Here is a 21,665-nt window from a genome sequence, read left to right as displayed (position 1 = left end):
GGGCCATATAAATCCACCCCACGTGATTTGGCTTCTTCCCGTGACCTTGGTGCAATCGGGCCCTGAAAAAAAATCCGACGGTTGTTTTTACGATGCATGCACGGTATTATTGGACGCTCCGCTACAAATCCCGTCCGTCTAAAAAAATATATTTTTTAAAAAAATATTGATCAAAACCCTTGTATCACGTATCGTTTGGACCATCGAATAAAAAATAAATATATCATCTAAAAAAAGATAATTTTTTTCATTCTAGCTAGTCATATTTAACATAATATTATTTTATTCAAAATTTTTAAAATCAAATTTGTTTTTTATTGGATAGTATAAGGTATACATCATAAAATAATTTTAACCAATAATTTCACCGTCAGAATATTTTCCATCCATACCCTGTGCAGTGGGTCCCACCTATCGGACAGTCTCTCTGCAAAGCGATGAATTATTGGTTGGATCTACCGTCTGGATCATAGATTATTTAATCTTTTTTCTTTCTTTTTTTTTTAAAAATATATCTCTTATCATATATTTAATATCTTTTTCCTCCTTAATACTCTGTGTTACCGTACATTTAACCCTGTTCCTCTTGTCTTACTCTCTTAGTACCAAAGTGTGCATGATCCACTTTGATCAGATGCAATCAATAATTTCGCATCTTCTGCGCGAACGATGGATTCACCGTCCCTCACGCGAAGCCACTCCTTTTTCACCTCCCTGAGACCTTATCTGGTGACGTGGCTGTTAGTTTGTTGACGAAATTTAGGGGGCGTGTCCCGTGGGCTGCACCTTATCGACAAATCTTGGTTGGCGAAAAATCTAGAGCCTGTCGTGCGGAGATCCACGTCGGCTTGTTTCTCTAGGTGCACGCACCTGCTTCCGTTTGGCAGTGGTCCTGCTGGCTGCCGACGAGCTCTGACGCGGTTATGCGGCGGTCGGCCATTGGTGAATTCTGACACACATCATGTTATATGGTGAAATTATTTCCTCCTACGTAGCTGTGAATGCCATCAATCACAACCATATGTATTTATGGCAGTTCATTAAGATACGTAGATGAATGGAATCTAAAAAAATATATAATTATAATTGATGATACATCATGATGACATATACGATCACATGATGCATATAATATAGTTTAAAAAATAAATTTTTGATTATTCCCTGATCTCTAGAGCCATGAAAAAAGTTAAAATTTAAATAATGCTGGAGCCGTGAAAAAGGTTAATATTTAAATAATACTGCATCCAAGGATCGTGGTTGAGTACGTGGTATCATCCGTTTGATCCATGAGCTTTATGATTTTATTCCTCTGTATTCCGATCCAAAAACTATCTTATGTGTGATGGATAATTTTTTATATATAAATTAGAGTCTTGATTGTTATAATCAATATGAAATTAATGATATTTTTTTCTAATATCTTAATAAATAATATTAAAAAAAATTATTAAGCAGCAGTATGCAATTTGAGCTGAAAATTTATCTTAGATCAATATCCCACTATTGTTTGTTCATCTATTGACTTTGGCTGAAAGATTTACATGATTAGACTCACTGATGTATTCATTTCATCAGTCACAACCACTGATAGACGCATGGATAATGATCGACAATTCAGCACAAATCTCTTACCATTTTCATGGGTCAGTTCATGTAATCAGCATAGCATACAATCCTCACAGATAAATTTGAAAAATAACCTGGGCTTGCCGAAGACTTTTTTCCCCAAGCACACTGGTTTATATGTTCGGCCATGATTATTGAGGTGCTAAGCTTATCACTTGAAAATTATTTATATCGTTGATAGCATTCATTTCTCCTAAAGTTTTCACTTGCCAATCAAACGAAACGCATACTCTTTTTTTGTTTTTTGGTAAAGAAACCCATTCTCATTGAGATACTACAAGTTACGATGCTGATTGAGGTGCCAAACTTTGCACTTGAAAAAAAAAAATTATTGTTATATTTTTCTATTTCACCTGCCCATCAAACTAGACCCATATCCATCGACACACTCCAAAACTTGGCAATGGCACACGGATGAAGCATCCTTTCAACAGCTTAAACCTGCTGTACCTTTTGGATCCATTTTTTTATAAATAAAAAATTCATCTGAAAATATATCTCTTTTAGATAAATTTTTTTAAACAGTATTTAAATAAAAAATAATTTATTTATATTTTTTTATATATGAAAAATTAGTTTCGAAATCTATTACCTATATTCTTTTGTATTACTATTTTTCTGAATAAGGAACTAAAATTTATCAATATATTTTATAATATTTTTTATATTTATTAGGTTTGGAAAAAAATATGAATAAAATATTTTAATAATAAAATTAAATATCTACTTTATTTGCTGATGAAAAGATGATTTAATTACTCTCTAGATAAATAAGCTTTTTCTTCATTTCATGGATAAATACTATCTTTTGGATAGATCATCGTCGCTTAGCTGACTATCTTACATCCTTGCTTCCCCACCGATGAAATATGCGACAACTATCTCTCATCCTCATCATCGCACCTACTAAGCGTGTGACTTCATGAATTGGTCTGACTTGAACTGACAGGATATGATTAAGTCGGTATTCGACCGGCTTGATTCGACATACAATTGACATCCGACCGATGATTTTCTCGGCATATTATCGACTATCTTAATCCTATAAATTTGGAGATCAGACGACAGTTATTCGGCCCGAATATTAACTGTTCGTGAATATGGGGCATAACAGTCGCCTATGAATGGTCAGTTACTCAGCCTTAATAATGGTTAATGAAATAACCGATCAGTAAATACCACAATCCTCACGTCTTGTATTTTAGAACGGGGTTTATGCAGTAACAGCATTTCTTACCCTATATATAGTAGTAAGCAGGGGGATTGGATAAGTTTTTGAATTATAAGCTTTTAGCTTTCATTTTTGGCTCTCTTCTATTTTTTTTTCTCTGACTAACTTAACTATCATAGGATTCTTCATCGGACAACTTTCAACGAGTAAACTTCATTTTGCAAATTTTCTGCCATCCAGCATTCAGATACTACAACTCGGCTCATTGCTAATCATCTCATCGAAGATCGGCAGTAATATTATTAATAAAAAAATAATTTATTTATCTTGAAAAATATGAAAATATGTATAAGTTAGATAAAATTAATTATTTTTTATAATATTTATTAATTAAAAAATAAGTTTCTATGTGCACTAAAATCAATTAATTTTTTTTCTTTTTTTAAAATGTTGAATGGCGGTTTGGTGAGGCCCAAAACCGAGAAAATCCCACACCTGCCCTGAGGTCAATCATCTGAATGCTCCAGCCCATCAAATAAATGGCTTGTTACCAAAAAAAAAATGGCTTGGCTCAATGATTTTTCGTGATCCAACGGCGCAGCAGGACTTGATAATAAATGCCTACCGTCAGATGCTGGCTGATACGGAGATCGTGGTGGTGCGCGCGTGCTCCCTTCACAGACGGCACACACCAAAATAATGGCCTTCTTCCGTCCCTTTCTTTCATTCGACCCCGTTCGTACCATAACGGGACCATGCGTAATAATACTTCGTACCTCTAGCTCCATCGGGCGAGACCCGTTAAACCTTCACGGTTTAAGCATGCCTTTCGACAAAGACAGCTCATCGTGTGTCTTTGGGATGTACCCGATATAATTTGATCTGATTTAAAAATATTTTTAAATTAAAATTTTAAATTATAATTTATTAATTTTATAAATCAAATCAAATTATTTTATTATTCAAATTAAATCAGATCAGATTGATGAACTACGATCTGATCTGATTTAATTAAAAATTTAATATATTATAATATAAAAAATGAAAAATTTTAAAAAAATTTAATAAAAAAAATAAAATTATCAAGATAATTTTAGAACCAATATATAGTTTTATTTATGAAATCATTAAAAATGAAGGTTATATCTATAATCAATCAAAAATTAAATTTTATTTTAAAATTTATGTATTAATATATATATACATGTATATATTATAATTTATGATTTAATCTGATCTAATATTTTTATATTATCATATCAGACCATTAAATTATTTTATATAAAAATTATAAATTAAATTACATTATTTTATTTTTTAAATCAGATCATATTGATAAAAATGATTTAGTTTGATTTAATTTAATGATTTGAATTATTTAATAAATATTTTTAATCTTGACAGGGAAGAAAAAGAAAAAAAATGACAACGCTACGGTGCCGGGCTCATGTTACGTAGGCACTGATATTTCTAAATATATATAATTTTGATTATAAAATTATTAATAAAAAATTTAAAAATTTTAAATTATTTCAATATGTGTTTCCATTGCTTAATGGACAAATGTAAGATTTTCTCTTCAGCCTTGTCCCGGGGATGCGGAGGGATTGGACAGACACACTAATTTAAAATTTTGGGCCATTGAAACGTTGAGGGATTTACTGTACTATATTCACAAGAAGTGGTCAAAAATAAAGGCTGAAAAATCAATGTTGCTGTAGTCTTGGCTGATATGACATTGCAGATTTATACTAATAAAAATTGATGATGTTTTAGATATATTAAACTATATTATATAGCTCAAAATTTAAAAAATCACCAATATCACTCATCTTTGTGATAATATGCTTTTATGACTTTACAATTTATGCTTCTATGATCTTTCATGATCGCTATAAATCAATAAATTATGTAATTAACAAATTAATTATTATTTTAAAAATTTTTTATATAGGTCAAAATGATAAAAATATTATGGTATGGGAGTGTCATGATAAAATAATTTTTTTTTTTAACTTGTATAAAAGATTTGGAACATTTAACTATGTAATAGAACAAGATCGAAAAATAAACTTAACTAAAAAATAAATTATTTATATATATAATTAAATAGAGATTAGATGCCACAATTTATCCGAAGATATATGTATCTAGATCCATCTATTACAAAAAAATAAAAGTCACTGTATCATCCCACCCTCTCGATGGCCCATATTCATTAATTGTTTCTTATATGATTAGATTTTATTTTTTAGTTAATGCACTTTATACAAAAAAATATAATGATCTATTAAAAATATATCTCAAAATATAATTTGTATAAAAACAAAGCTTGTGGCAAAGTAATCACTGAAATGGGTAAGACTGTGACAGCCATGTGAGAGAAAGTTTGGAAGGACTAACCCTGTGTCATAAATCTTCTTTTTGGAGGATTAGTTGCGGTTTCAACACCGTACCAGAAGTGCATCCACAAATTGATACCCCTGGCGGACAGCAAGATATGGGCATTATTTTTCGGAATGCGCATGGCCGCATAAATTCACCCATACGCGCGCACAACTCCAGTACTTCCCGCTTGCATTTCACCCGCCATTGATTCCCGCTACCAAGCCATCATCTCCCAACAGGAAAGTTAGGTTATATTTATGGATGGTAATGGATCAAATATAACTTAGATCGATCATTATTTATATTTATTTTATAATTTAAAAAATTATATTTATATTTATTTTGTAATTATTTTTAATTAAATAAAATAGATGATGTAAATTCAGATCGATTAAATTAAATAGATTAGATTAGATCATATTAGATTAGATAAGGATCTTATTATACAAATTATAATTTTGAAAGTGTAAGATTTAGATTAGATCCGATTAAATTTAAAATAAAATATATTTTTATCCATATTAATCTAAATCAGTTTTGAATATTTTATATACAATCTATATCCGTCTCGGTTTTAATCAAATTGGATGGAATCTTGTCAATTTGAATTAGTTCAGATTTCCTATGGATGGATATAATTGCTGTCTTTAGTCACGCACTCGTATGGAAAACTTTATGCGAGACCTAAGCTCTTGGCATGCCTTTTTTAGTATTTTAGACCAGGATTTCCTTTCCAAGCAACGGCATCAAAGTAACCGCAAAAGCATCGCTGCCACAGACCACATTCTCCACACAGAGGAAACAACAAACCGCTGCCTCCCACTGAGTTACAAGTGTACCTTAATAAAGGTCGCTCAGATCCATGATTTCCGCGTTACTTAGCCGCACGACTCTTGAAGCCACCGAGTACTTCAATTTCCCGCATTGCAAGTAGAACTTTCCATATTGCAGCGGATCTAATCCTCATGCAGGATCTCACAGAGCCCACACCCCCGCCCTCAAAACTCTTCCCCAATTTTTTTTTTTTTTTTCTTCGTTGATATATGCTTACCCCCTTTTTAATCTCTCCACCCACCCTGTGCTACGTAAGAGGATTTTCCTCGGAGTCAGGGAGTTTATTTATAAAATTAAATCTCTCCGGCATTCCGACTTCATCTCTCGTTATTGTCGCACATACGCTCTTCCGATCGCCGAAATTAGCATTCTGGAGGCGAAGCCGTCGGAGAAAAACCCAAAAAAAGGGGGCCAAGGGCGAGAAAAATCGGAAGAAAGATAGAAGAGAATCGCGCACGGATTTAGGAGAGCCGCAGCTTGGCTCGCTCGCCAAGGTCTCCTCTCTTTCTCTATCTTTCCGGAAATATATAGGGGTTTTGCCGAGGATTCTGCGATCCTTGAGCGGCTCCTATTTTTAGCATAGCTGCCCTCCGAGTCCAAAGGGTCAAGAGATTTCTTCTCCTCGATGTCCATGGATTGACTCCCCTATTCCGATTGTTACTGTTGTTAGTAAAATCTTCCAGCCCCAATTTGTTGTTGGAATTATTTCCCCTGTTTCTTCTTTGATCGGAGTGTTTTTTTTTTTTAATATATAGATTAAAATTTAGTTTTTTGGATTTTCGTTCAGTAGTATGCTCTATTGCTAGGAGAATTTTTCTTGGTTCTAGTATGATTTTGCCTATCGTTGTGAAGTTTTAACTCTGTAAGCTTATTTCTTTCTATTCTTATATCTTTTTTAGTGATCATGATGTGGGCATTTTTTTTAAAATTTAGTGGAGGCTAACATAGTATTTTTGGTGGAAATGATTTTTTTGATTTGAATTGTTATTTTATTTTGGTTTTTGGAGGTCTTGGTTTGATATGGCGGTGCGTCTCCTTTTCTCGTTTGTCTCTATTACGGTTCCCAAGTGTGGAATTCTTCAAAAGACGAGATTTTGCTTCAGAACAAGGACGTTTAGACGACGCATGCATAAAAGATTAAGCGAAAAGAGGTTCTCAAAGAGTTTAGGCTTTTTGTTCTTTCTATTTTCATGCATGTTCTGAATTTGGGAGCATGGGGGTCGATTTTATGAAGGAATTAGTATAAGGGTGTATATAAGCGTTTCCCCCTTCGGAGTGCCTTGTTATGGATGGAAGAATCCATGTTCTTTGGATCTCTTATTTTCTTTGGATTGAAGAATCCATTTTCTTTTGATCTCTCATTTTCTTTGGACTGGTTTGAAGTTGCATCTATCGAATTGTGAGAATGGGATAGATGGATTATGGGGATATATGGCTCTGATTTCGTGGGGATGCCGGTTTTGGAACTTATGCCTTACTTCAATGGCCACGTGGTACTCTTGTTGAGAATTTTTCTGTTACTTTTGCCCCTTCTGCTTTTGTTAGCTCTTAAATTTTTCATGTGTGTCAAGGTTATTTCTGCTGTCAGGTTCTACAATTTTGTTCCATGCCTTTCTGGTTAGCCCCAGCGGTACACCCCCCCCCCCCCCGCCCTTCTTTTATTTTTCCTTTTTTGAATATAGTTAACAGTACTGTTGCTTAAAAAGAAGTATCCTCTTGTCAGGTCTTCTTTTCATATGAATCATGTGAGTGGCAAGGGATTTCTGTAGCCAGTTAGCGTTGTTATATGATAGCACAGTAGCATTACGAGCAAACATGGCGATGAGGACACATTGCATGGTTCTTGCATGTCAAATTGAGGACTTGGAGCTGAGGCATGTTCAGGACTCAGGAGTTCATCAAAAGGTTATAACTATGAAAGTCGTAAGTTGAGCTGGCAGATGGTAGACGCTAAAGTAAATTTGTAGACTATGTGAGTCCAGTATCATCTGATTGGGTAGGTTCAAATGAGGTGCAGAATATCTTCTCTCCCCCTTGCTACTTACCATAAGGGTGTTGCTGTAATCAGGCGAGTCATAAATTATATGATTCCTTGATCCATGAAGCTGACTCATTTTGATAGGATATGTATTGGTGGTTAGGATTAAGAATTGTAAGCAAGGTTCACGGACTCAGTATCGGAACCCATGCCGGTTGCCGACTGATATGGTACTGTATCATATCGGACATTAAAAAATCAAAAAACATCCCATCCAACATCACACACAAAAAAAAAAAAGAAAACCGGACCGAATCGGCCCCAAACTATACCGAACCGGACCAAACCGCCCGATATTGGATGGTTCGGGCCGATATTGTACCGAACCAACTGGTTCGGTTCAGTTCAGATCATTTTCCAAAAATCTGGTCTGAATCAGATCAGTTCCCAATTGGTACGGTACGGTACGGGGTATATTAGTCGGTTCGGACTTGTACGGAATACCGTGATTATAAGAGATTCTAATGTGGAAGTGGAAGAGTAAATGCATAAATACTGCAAATCTTTTTTTTTTTGTGCACATGTCTATGAGGTTATGTGATAATCTTTTCTAAGATTGAGTTATGGTTGACCAATTCTGACATGTGACCTTGTCCAGTACTAGCTATAGAGAGTAAAAATGTGCTAGTAGATGATGCAGTAATCTGCTAAACATGTTGCTATTTTAAGTTTAGAACTATTAGGAGGATGGTTCAAATAGCCATTGGAATTTATCGAGGAACATGCTGATATTCATTCAGAATTTATCTTTGCATTTTGTTTCAGGGAAAACAGATAGATGGAGATAGATGAAACAGAATTAGATCTAGGCTCTGAAGCAGAGAGGTGTTTTTGGGTTTCTATGCATAATGTCATGACATGAGGGAGAATCCTATGAAATGATAGTGAGACACACAATGTTGTATGACTTCCAATATTGGGCAATAAGGAGAGTCCAAGGACAAAAGGTGAATGCAACATAAGTAGGATATGGAGATGGATGCACGGTAAAACTAGGAAGGATAGTACTGGGAGTTGCAAATATTGGGTGAGAGTTGAGTAAGATAATATGGGTGTGTACAATGAAAACCTGTGGGGTCTACTTCAAGTAGAGGTGCTTGAATCTTTGTTGAAGGATTTATGTAGAGAAGCGGAGGACCGGGATACCATGAATGGAAGTTGTGTGAGAGGATTTGAAAAACTTTGCAACAACAAAGATCGCCCTAAGTAGGAATAATTCATGAGAAAGGATTTAGCTCAAAATAGTTAAGATAAGGCTTGACTGTTATAGTTATGGTTAACATGTATGTATAGAGGAAGTCAAATGATTTAAAGGCAAATTTCAAGATTAGAATTATGACATGAGAAACATGTTCATGTAAACTTCTACTTATATGTGCTATGTAAAGTATATGCATTTATTTTATGGTTACCAAGTGCCATATTTTGGATGTCATGGATGCAAATCTGATGTAATGAGACTTTAAATCCAGTCTCTTGGATCCTGATTTGATCAGCTTATTGCATAACCAGCTACCATCCACCAATTATAACGTATTTTCTTGTTTGCCCCTTGTTTGTGTTCATATGTTCAAAAGTGTATGACTTGGGTCCATAGCGCCGTTTTTCCATTGTTAGATGAGCATTGCATATGACTAAACATACAGTTTCTGGATAATAAGTTAGCATTGCTGTTCAAAACTCTACTACTTCCATCTTCGGTTTAGCATGGTCACTGTGGTTCTGCATAATGATCCACATACCCTATTAGCGGATACAGTCTGCTTACTTAGAAAATCACATGTAACATGATGTTTTCCTCCCTTTAAAACATTGAACTCCCTTTTGACTTATTCAAAATTAGATTGCTGGTAGTTGGTGGTACTTCCAATTGGGAATAGCATCTTTTCTGTTGTTGCCCTTTGATTTTTATGTATTTCGTTACTCATTTATGCATAGACAGGCACAACTAAGGATGGCTTGTGGCCACACAAGGAGCAATAGCAATGCCACAAGGGTTGCAGATCGAAGAAGTCGCACTTTATTCAAAAGAGCATTAGATCATAGCAACTACAAGTTTTCTCCAAAGGTTAGTCATTTTTTAACGCATACTGTTTTTCTATTTTTTTTTTTTCTTTTGCGCATGAAAATTCTAAATTATTCACTTTTTGGTTGCTGACTTGAGATTTGGTAGTTGCTGATAATACATTTCATATCTTTATTCAGGAGTGTGAAGTACCTGGACTTGTCTTGAGGAATTCTGAGCAGAGGTACTCTTTGTTGATTCTATATGATCAACTAATAGCACGATTTATACTAATTTCATGGTTTATGTAGGCTTAAGTGGAGGCAGTTCCTTGCCTTTGACAATAAGCAGCAAAACAAACTTTTGTTCTGCTATTTGTTCTGAATGTTATCTGTTGTTGTGAGCATTGTTGATCCACCTTTATTTCATGTTTTACATATGTTTAAGTGGAGGTTGTTCCTTGCCTTTGACGCTGGGCAGCATAACAAACTTTCATTCTGCTGTATATCTTGAATGTTATCTGTTGTCAGGACCATCACTGATCCACCTTATTATTTTTTATATCTTTTGATATTGTGTGGCATTTGCATGTCTTTATTTGGATCACCTGCTTCTTTCTTCGTGCATTATCACTAGATATGACACTCCCCAAATAGGGTTGGCAATCAAGTCGGGTCTGACAAGATACGTGCAGGTCGGATGCAAGATATATAACAACCCATCAACCTGAACCTGACATGTTTATTAAACAGGTCAAAAATTCATGTCCACACCTAACTATTTTATTAAACAGCTCATCTAACCCGATCTGCAACAAGTTGAAACAACTTAAGCAGGTTAGACAGTCAAGGATTGCCACCCTGTTCCCAATGTGCAATAAGTTAATAATCACACTCTGAAAGGACAGAGGATTCTTGATTGTATCTTTCTTCCTCTTATTTAAATTGTTATTTGAAGTTCAATGTTTTTGCAAGTGATCAAATAGCTGGTTTGTCATCTGCAAATGATAATGTAGCCAATTCATTTTAAATGTCCAATGTGATTTCTGACTTTTATCCTCTGTTGCCAATGAAGTGCCCTCTGCTCATTTGTTTTCCTATTCTTATATGCCAGGTGGATTATATTCACACTGTTTTCCCTTGAACTTGATGCATACTGGAAATTGGCACCTTTTTTACCACCCTTGCAAGGGGTTGACTGGAAAAACCATGTGGGATCTGGAGCTTCATCAGACATGGATGGTCTTGTCTCTTTATCACCGTCGCCAACAATTATTTTCCAGCTTGACCTGCCAAAAGAACAGAAGATCAATCGGCTTGAACTCACAGATTCTGCAAAGCCAGTTCCCATGTGCAGCTCTTCTGGAGGAGTTGTTCCCAAAGGGGATAGGACTGTGAAAAGAAGTTCAAGAAAGAAGGGAAAAAAGAAGGGAAAACAGTACAAACGAGCCACATGCAAAAAAATTTCCACTAAATCAGAAATTCAACATGAACAAAGCATATGTGGTCCTTGTGTTTCTGATGCCACAAACAACAGTGACCTGGTTTGTTTGGGTGATGGAATGTCAGAAAATAGTGTATCTGAGAAGGCAACTTCTGCAAGTTTGTCTATTGAGGGTACTTCTGTGGGAAAGGATGGTAGTGAAAACAATCATGAATTGGCAGATTGTTCAACAACTTTGTCATGTACGTCTTACAGCGATTGTAGTCTCATATGCAGTCCTGTTTCTGATACCACAACCAACAGTGACCTGGTTTGTTTGGGTGATGGCTTGTCAGAAAATATTGTATCTGAAAACGCAACTACCACAAGTTTGTCTATTGAGGATACTCCTGTGGGAAAGGATGGTACTGAGAACAATCATGAATTCGCAGAATGTTCAACAACTTCAGTGTCATGTATGTCTTACCACGATTGTATGGATGAGTCTGACCAAGTAGCATCTTTGTCTCAGGAACGTGCTGGTGAGGAATCCAGCTGCAATAGTACCGCTTCTAGGAATAATGCATTAAGCACTACTCAAACACCGGAAATAGTTCTTTCCACCTTTGATGAGAATAATAAAAATGTTAATCCAAAACAAAGTTGCAATTTTTCCGACAATTCTCCCAGCATTTCCTTGGATCCCTATGATACTTCAGTGCAAGATTCATATCTAAATGGTTGGAATAGTGATATCGGTGAAAACTGCATTGATGTTGAAACTCTGTTATCCGTCAAGGATGAAAGTGGACTTAATTCTTCAGGAGAAATGATTGCAGATTCCAGGAATTCTGACACTTCATGTCAGACCACAACTGTAAATTTATATGATATAAATACTGAGATGTTAGATGATGGTTGCATGGGTAACTCTTGCTGGTCAATGGATGTTGTCAATTCTTGTAACAGTGTTGAAAGAGCTTCATGCAGTAGCCAGGCCTATTGCAGCAATGACTTCCATCCCATAATATCGGGAAAGCGGGGGAGGCGAACAAGGAAAATGAGTGGAGGTGCAAGTCAGAATGTGCCAAACAGATTTCGTGGTGTCACAGGAAAAGAAAATAATCATTCAGTCTGGCAGAAGGTCCAAAAGATTGACATGGAGGCATTCATCTGTGAAACTGAGACTGTCAATGCTGTGTCTTCTCAGGATAACACTTCATTAAAACATTCCAATATAAAGATTAGATCTGGCACATCTGTGGGGCTGAAACAGAACCAGCATGGAGAAACCTGCAGGAATGCTTGTTCAGATGAAGTGGTTAAAACAGATTTGTGCAAAGTAACCTCTAATATTGGCAGTACAAGTGAAGTAGCATCTGAATTGATAGATGGAAGTTCAATGAATAGCATCCGAAAGAAAGCCAGTTCAGCCTTTAAACAGGAAAATCACTATTCTAGGAAGGGACCTCATGCAGCTAAAGTTAATATGAACAGGGTTTCCAAAAATCATGTTCCACAAAATCAAGAAATGCCAATCTTGCCGCAGGTGAATCATAAAAAACACATAAGCAGTGGATTAAGATCACCTTGTACCATTGATTTCCAACAATTTTTGGTTGCATCAGCTGACAAAATCGACCATGGTCACCGAGAGTCACAGCAGAAGCCAGAGAATTATATTGAGGAAGTAACATCATCAGGAAATAGTTGTAACACAGTGTGTGATATTAGTTTGCCAGTTGCTTATATTGATGTAGGTGCATCACCATCAGATTCTTCAGATCAAGTGCACATTGAAGTGACTTCCGATATCTGTAGTGCTAAGAACTCGAAGGAAGAGCTTTGCCATACAGATTCTGAAGAAAATCATTGCTTGAACTTAGTAGCAGAAAGTTCACATAAGGAATGTAGCAAGCCAGATGGTAGTACTGGATCTGTATTGCAGAAGTGGGTCCCTGTGGGAAGGAAAGAATCAACCATGTCCAATATGAGCCGTTTAGATCATATGAATGTCTCTATTGTGGAAGATTTGGTTCCTGATAAATTGGAATCAAGGCACGTCAATGCAGAGGTTTCAACTTCAACTACTCAGTACTTTACTCTAACTAGAGATCGGTTTCCATGCTCAAGTCCCAGAGCTGAAGATAAAGATTTTTCTTCTGTTGAAGCAGATCAAGTAAATAGTAAATTAAGAAACCACTGTTATGCAGCTGGAGAATCAGGTGTTGCGCTTCCTATTTCCAGTTGTCAAACTCATGAGGTGCCAAATGAGGGCTTTTCTAGATTTGAGACTGATCTAGATAAGATACTACTGGCTGTTCATGATGCCTACAACTTGCATACTGCAGCAGGTGCTCACCTAGCCTCTGGCAGTCCGCTAGCTGATATTGAGAGATTTCTTTATTCTGCCTCTCCAGTTATTGGTCAAACACATTCCACTGGAAGTTGCAGGACATGCTTCAAAGAAAAACTAATCAGTGACTCATTGTGTTTGCATCATATTCCTAATATATCTTTGAAAAGACTCTGGCAGTGGTATGAAGAACCTGCATGCTTTGGTTTGGAAGTAAAGGCACAAGAGTATCACAACTCAAAAAGGTTGCGTGATGGTTATTCTGAATTCAGTGCATATTTTGTACCTTATCTTTCTGCTGTGCAATTATTTGGGAGATCCAGGAATACCAGAAATGACAGTGCCAATGAAGTAACAGCAATAGCTTGTGAGGTGGAGAAGACACTAGAAACTCCATCATCTAATTTATGCTCCCACCCAATCCTCTCAATGCTACTGCCGCAACCTTTTAATGCAAGGGATACATGCTCATCAGATTCTTCTTCTTTCGCCAAAGATGAATGTTGCAATCAGTCTAGTAGGAGCACATGTGTGGGTGATGAGGAGCTCATTTTTGAATACTTTGAATCTGACCAACCTCCATGGCGACGTCCGTTATCTCAAAAGTTAGTTCTTTTCTCTTGATGACCGTTTTTTGTTTTATGGGTAAATACTGGAATAAAAATTGGCTCAAGTCAGTATGTGATGCAGAATTTCTCTATGAGAATTATGGTTCTGCTTTTTTTTCTGGCTTCTGCACTATTTCACTAAAGAGTCTAGTATTTGACTACCCTTTTGCTGGCACCATGTGCTTCACCAATGCCCTTTTTTTTGGAATTCATCACTGTGCCACTGAAGTGGAGTCAACACATCTTACTGAGCTTTCATGATTGCCTCTGTGGGTAGTTTATGTGGATGCATATCATCATTTTTTTCATTTGACATACAAATATTATGATCTGAGAGATTCATTTTGCCAATGTATTTTGTTTTCATTTATTATAATATCCTTATGATATGTTATTCTATGCTTTTAGTGTAGAGCTTAAACTATATTTTTTTTTCATAGGATATTGCAGAATTTGTTCTTTAAGATGTTCTAATATGCAAATCTTCTCTATGCCTTTGCTTTAAGCACCAGTTGGCATGCAACGGGCATGATATTTATCATGCCAGTGCCTTACTGGCATGCGACACTAGCTCGATAAATGGTATGTACTGGTATGTGGCATTCTGCTGTGCTAGTGTGTGACAAGCAGTCATAGAATGCCATGGCAAGATATGTACCATTCCAGTGCTAGGTCAGCATGCCACCAACATGTGATACTAAATAGTAAATACTTGCTCTAGACCAATGTTTCAAATGTCAGCCTGCATGTGACATTCCGGGCCTTTCCAAGCACCTGTCACAGGTCAGTGCAGCACCTGTTAATTTATTTTTAAAATATTTTTAGTTAAAAAGGAATTAATTTATTTTTTCTAAATTTACTACTTTGGAGAGGCATGGCAAGTGTGCTGGTCTGGGAGCTGGTGGCTGGCACACCAACTGGCACCAGCACCTGAAACTATGCTGTTAACTGTGTGCATTTTATCTGTTACACATACATTGAGAGGTTCTTTTTCTTGCATGCAGATTTTTCCTGCTATATTTTTTTTTTCATTTTCTAATGCCTGTAAAATATGCAAACAACCTTGGAAATGGAAATGGAGAGTGTTTAGGGTTTGTAATGATGAACAAGTTCTGTTGATGGTGAAACTGAGAAGAGCTGACTACCAGACCATTCAGCATGCTTAACTTACCATGCACACAAACTTGATTACAAACTTATAAAATGCAAATAAGGAGTTAGAATATTACATTTTTTTGTTGAAATCATTTTTATGATGGTATCGGTGCAAGCATTTTCAGATGACATGATTAATTCCCCCACTTTTCATAAATCTATGTATCCTTGTGATATGCCATAATCATGCACTACATTAACTTCCAGAAAAAAAAATAGCATTTCATTGGACAGAGCAGTTTATATGTCCTGCTTTGACTGTTAAATTGAATTGGAATTTTGAACTCCCTGTCACAATCTATTGTGGCATCAACGATGAAATTTTGTAGATTTACCATATTCTCTTTTTGGTTGGCCAATTGGTTTTCATGCAAGTATATTTTTGGTGGATTGTTTTATGGGTCCTCTTACGATGGGAAATTTCTGTCATTTTCTATACATTTTTTTGAAAAAAAAAATTGTCTTATCGAGATCTTTCTATAATCCAAATTAGGATAAAGGAGCTGATTGGTGGTGGCTCAGTGTCTAATTGCCGGGCATTTGGAGATCCACTGATGCTGGAAAACATCAACTTGCATGATCTTCACCCTGCTTCATGGTTGGTTCATAATATTCTAATATTCTTTGCTTTGTTCTGGTGACAAGTTTTAATTAGATTGGTGTTTCAGCATTTCTTCACTTATGGATTTTCTTCTCCATCACAATTTAATTGATAATTCCAACATTGAGTTTCAGGTATTCTGTCGCATGGTATCCTATATATCGTATACCTGATGGAAATTTTCATGCTGCATTTTTAACTTATCACTCTCTTGGTCATTTTGTTCATCGAAGTTTCTCCTCCAATGCATCTGATGGCCTTAGCTGCATAGCTTCTCCAGTTGTTGGTTTGCTAAGTTACAATGATAAGGTACCCCTTTTTTTTTTCAGTTTATGTTTCAAGAAGTTATGTTATTTGCTGAATGATGTATCAATATTCAATAGTATTATTCTGTTGGCTCTAGATGAGTTATTTTGTTTCCTGTTTGCACTATAATTATGAGTCAGAAATGCAGTACAGGTAGAACTGAGTCTGCATCAAAGCTTTCCAAGGGTTGTGTATGCATAAATTTCAAACCTAAGAACTGAATTTAGGAGTTCTGCATTAATCAACACAACAAAGAAGCTATAGCAGACCAGATAACATACTGAAAGTTACTTTTCTCCCCAAAGAAATAATAATAAAAAAAAAAGAGTGAAAAAAGCAAAGGTTAATAGCACACATATAGCACTCTAACGAACCAGTCATAGCATCCAAATTAGCCTCAAGCATAGTTTTTTTTTTCCTTCATTCATTCATAGCTTGGAAATGTAAATAGACAAATAGAGTGAGAGAGAGAGATGAATATGTTGAGTACCATGAGATAAAGGTTTGTGGTGGACGTGCGGAGGGATCAAGGATGATAATGCATACACTGAAATGGTGAATTGTTTCCTCAAGGCCAGTAGATTTATATAAAACAACAAAGCAAAATATGATGTGGAATGGGCAAAATGAAAAAAAAGGACTGGAAATGCTAGTTGTCTAAAAGGGCATATAGAAGAAGAATTGAATGATACGAGAAAATGAGATAAAGATTTTTTTTTTAATATCTCCAAGAGGAAGGAGATATACCACGATCTACCATACCTCTTCATCTAGCACATGATGGATTAAGTTGGGATGATTATTGTCATGAACGCAAGAAAAAGTCTGTGAAGGGTAGAGGAGAGAGAGGAAGGAAAAGGGCAAAGAAGAATAGTGGGATATCACTCAAGTTAATGACCTGTTATTTGATCCTACGAGCTTCTAACTATTTATTGCAGACCTGTGTTTTGGCTCTCCAAACATCATTGACTTTCTATTTTCTAAAAAAAAAGAACATTATTAACTTTTTTCCTCCCACAGAATTATACCTTTTCAACTTTCTCAGTCCTCAATTTTCTTATTCAAATACAAAGTGATGAGTGGATTCTAGGTGTCAATGTCGACCTTGGTCGAGAATCCAAGAGATGATTTGTACCATGTTTTAGTTGTATTGATCAACAAAAGGCTTAACTGATCTCAAGGATGAATATGTATGGTTTCAGGTATCTTGTTTTATGTTGACATAAGCATTGTGAACTTCTAAAATCCTTCGTGATAAAGCTTGTTAATTTTTTCTAAACATAGTACTGTTGTTGTCCAGAAATGTAGCAACCCAAGAGGGGGGGGGGAGGTGAATTGGGTTCGCTAAAAAAATTTGAGTAAATTCTGAAATATAAACAAGTGCATGCTTCAATTTAAGTTATGTATTTGAGATGTGTAAAATGCAAGTAGTAGCGGAATCAATATATAATTGAGGATTTGCAAGAATTAAATTAAAGCTAAGCAAGAATTAAGAGTATGCAAGGCAAGAGAGCAAAGGCACGATACAAATCCAAAAATATTTATAGTGGTTCGGTGCAACTCCGCACTTACATCCACTTTTCAAGAAGCTCTTGAAAATTTTACTATAATCTTCTTGATTACAGTGCATTTGTTTTATTCAGACTTACAAACAAATCCAGTTGGTTGTTCGGGATTACCAATCAAAATCTTACACCATTGTTTTTCCAAGATCACAATTAAATCCAGTTAGTTTTATGGGCTAATCAATCAAAACCTACAAGATCCAAGTCTGGACTTGGTGGGCTTAAACTCCAAGTTTCTTTCTCCCAAAGAAACTTATAAAGAAAAGCAAAATACAAGTAAAAGATATCCAGCTCAAAATAAGACAGAAAAATAGAACTCTTGTATGTATGAAGAAGAGGTTGAATGATGGCTTTTTAATGCTTTGTTTTCTTTTCTTTGAAGCTTGAGAGGTTGAGCTTGAAGTTGAAAAAGATTGATCTTGAATTGCCTTATGAGATTTGTGCTTGATTCCTTTTTTTTTTTCTTTTTGAAGATATTCAATGTGGCTTCCTCTATTTTGAAGTTTTTCTCTTTTAATTTTCAATTTTTTTTTCAAATGTTTCCCTGGCCTTTAATAAACTTGGAGTAGGTTGGAGAAAATATTTTTGATCGTTGGAAGCCTTTGAATAGCCATTGGAATGGAGAAATGGTCGTTAGAAAGGTTGCAGAAAACTAGCCATTGAGCTCATCTCGAGCTTGGAATCGACTCCAATTCCTGAGAGATCGACTCCATCTTTTCTGGGGTCGACTCCATCAGAGGTCTTGAGAAAACAGTTCTCTATCTGCGCCTGTTGCTCAGCAGGGGTTGACCCATGGGGCGTCCCCTCTGCGTGCCAACTCCACTTTAGCATGCCGGGGTTGACTCTTTGATCTTGGGGTCGACTCCTGATTTGCTTGAAACTCAAAAACCTGATCTTTTTAGTCTGTTTCAATGTAGAGGTCGACTCCTAGCCTTCTGGGGTCGACTCCATTAGGTTTGAAACTTGAAAATTCTCCTTTAAAGTTCTTGATCTAGTTTCTTTTGAGGGGATTTTTTTTATGAATATTCATCTTATTTTGAACACTTGGAAAGCCGTATATTCAACCTTGAAACATATGATTAGATTCATAATTTTTCAAAGTTTGATAATCATCAAAATCAATCATAAGGTCAACAGTTCTATGGATGTTCACTTGGTGTTCTAATTAGGTTGTCCTATAAAGTAATGCTTTGGAGTTAGCTAGATCCAATTGGGTCCTCAGGGTGCAGGTTATATGTGTTGGTGGTATATTTGGATGCCATGTTTTGCGATACAAGGGATAGCATGGCTGGAGCATTAGATTTATTATTTGTTTATTATACATATAACTCTTTTGTGCTGGAATTGGTTGGAACATATAAATCTCCATTCCCACCATTGTATGGAATGCGGCGATTATTTTTATAGGTGATTTGCAGCATATCAGAATTTAGGGGATGCCAAAATCTTCTCTGTCATCATGCTTCTCTGTTCTCCAGAATTTTGATCCGATTTCTAAAAGCCTAAAGCATAGTCTGCCCTTGCATTTCATCCATAAGCATATCCTACGGTGGCACTTTATTAAGTTAAATGCTATTGGAACTTTTGACGTGGTACTCAGATTCTTCCTTGTGCCTAAAAGTTCGGCAATATTGATCGTTTTGCAATTGTCCAGTGGATTCCAACATCAGTTTGTCACTGGTGAGACAGACGCATTCCTTCAGAGAGAATGCTGTCTGCCAGAAAGTTCATGCATTCTGTATTCTAAATTACTACCACTTTGTTTCTTGACCTTGGTAACTTGTAACTTTCATGTTGTCTTCCCTGCTTATTAGTGTCATTGTCTTGAAGTAGTTCTCAAGGTATAGTATTGCATTTACACACAAGCGGTATCTAACATGACAAATGATTTGCATGCAGGGAGAGTGTTGGTTTAAACTGAAGAACCCATATTTGAAGGTCATCCAGACTGAAGAAGCTCAATGTTTCAATCCTTCAGAAATTTTGAAAGAGAGATTGAGGACACTCAAGCAAACTGCAACTGCAATGGCAAGGGCTTCAGTTTCCAAGGGCAATCGAAGATCTGTGAATAGACATCCGGATTATGAGTTCTTCATGTCCCGGAGCCGGTAAGGGGGCGTTGATTTCTTTTAAGCAAAAGGTTCCTTCCACCTTAGTTCTTTCACAAAGTCTCTGGTCCTTTTTTGTAACAAATGTCAAGGGAGTAGAGCTAACTTGGAGGCTTTCAATTTTCATCCTGAGTCAGGAATCTAACCTGAAAGAAGGAAGTGTGAGCTCTTGACTTGCTTCCTCTCTCCCTCTCTCTCATGTACATTATCTGTCTATATGGATTATCCTCATAATTTTTCTGTTATCGAAGGTTTAGTTGTAATTCATATGCACTCTCTTCAGTGTAACGTTTTTCTTTTTTTTTTTTTATTTCTTTTTTTTTTTGTTGAGAAAAGAACGGTATAACAAGTTAATTCTCAGTGCAAGCTTCATGTCGTGGAACTTGAAATCTTTTCCAAAATTTTGGTTTCTTTAGTTGCAAAAGAATGAGAGAACAGATCTCTTCTATTACATTCTGTTATCCTGTTGATGTCTTTTTGAAAAATTTAATGTTTTGTGAAGCTCTGGTAGGGACCTGTATTTGCAGGAGGCTCAGTAATTAGGTCAGATATTCTGATTATAAGAGCTGAAAGTCTTTCATAAAGAAAATTGTAATTGGCATAAAAAATGTTCTAAATTCTGAAGTTTAAATTGAATTGTAATTTATTTTCACTCACATGGATGAAGAAATCACATACATCATTGCCGCAGCATCTTATTCAACACACTTTCAAAAGAAGAATGCTAATCTGCTGGTAACGCCATTATTCATATTACAAAGAGTAAAAAATATGCATCTTTTCACAATGGAGGAGAAAGTATTTATCCTTACAATTGTCTTATCTCATGCTAAATTCATGTATTTTGTGTCTACAGTTTTCCCATTCATTTCTTTGCTAATGCTTTCATGTATCCGAAACTTCAGAACTTTGAAAACCTGGCAAAGCTACCAACCGAGGTAGCAACATATGAAATGAAAGCAACATTCCATGCCTTCATAACAGCAAGAACAACTGCCACATGAAATATTTCATATACAATCAGATTCAAGTGTATGAGTAACAAAGGAAAAAAAAAAAAGGCTGGGGGGGGGGGGGGGGGGGGGGCGGGGGCGCGGGGGTCGGGCAAAAAGTGGATCCATCTCTCTCTGATATTGTTGGGGAATACCCACCGACCGACTTACGGTCGAAGGGGCCGACTGCGACTGGCCGACCGACCGACTGGCCGACTCCGACGGCCGACCGACCGACTGGCCGACCCCGACGGACGACTCCGACGGTCGACCGACCGACTGGCCGACCCCGACGGACGACTCCGATGGCCGACCGACCGACTGGCCGACTCCGACGGCCGACCGACCGACTGGCCGACTCCGACGGCCGACCGACCGACTGGCCGACCCCGACGGACGACTCCGACCGACCGACTGGCCGACCGACCAGGAAGTCTGATGGCCGACTCACTCGCCGACCAACGGAGGGCCCCGACGCCACTCAGCT

At 36.5% G+C, this 21,665-nt stretch overlaps 1 protein-coding gene across 3 annotated transcripts; it reads left to right on the top strand.

Annotated features, from left to right (window-relative positions):
• The first annotated feature begins 6,216 nt into the window (after nt 1–6,216).
• Nucleotides 6,217–20,637, top strand: LOC105058950 (uncharacterized). 3 transcript variants are annotated; one of them, XM_010942035.4, is made up of 7 exons: nt 6,217–6,516; nt 10,003–10,128; nt 10,266–10,309; nt 11,179–14,448; nt 16,100–16,204; nt 16,342–16,516; nt 19,978–20,637. In XM_010942035.4, the coding sequence occupies exons 1-7, from the start codon at nt 6,232–6,234 to the stop codon at nt 20,188–20,190; spliced, it is 4,218 nt and encodes a 1,405-aa protein (XP_010940337.2). In that variant the 5' UTR covers nt 6,217–6,231; the 3' UTR covers nt 20,191–20,637. The 3 variants fall into 3 exon arrangements, with proteins under 3 accessions (XP_010940337.2, XP_073105812.1, XP_029116078.1); XM_073249711.1 differs by having other exon boundaries at nt 6,377–6,516; nt 9,999–10,128; XM_029260245.2 differs by lacking the exon at nt 6,217–6,516 and adding an exon at nt 6,539–6,687.
• Nucleotides 20,638–21,665: the final 1,028 nt, after the last annotated feature.

This window comes from Elaeis guineensis, chromosome 16 (assembly GCF_000442705.2).
Source record: "Elaeis guineensis isolate ETL-2024a chromosome 16, EG11, whole genome shotgun sequence".
Classification (NCBI taxonomy): domain Eukaryota; kingdom Viridiplantae; phylum Streptophyta; class Magnoliopsida; order Arecales; family Arecaceae; genus Elaeis; species Elaeis guineensis.
This window is presented reverse-complemented; position numbering and strand designations above follow the sequence as displayed.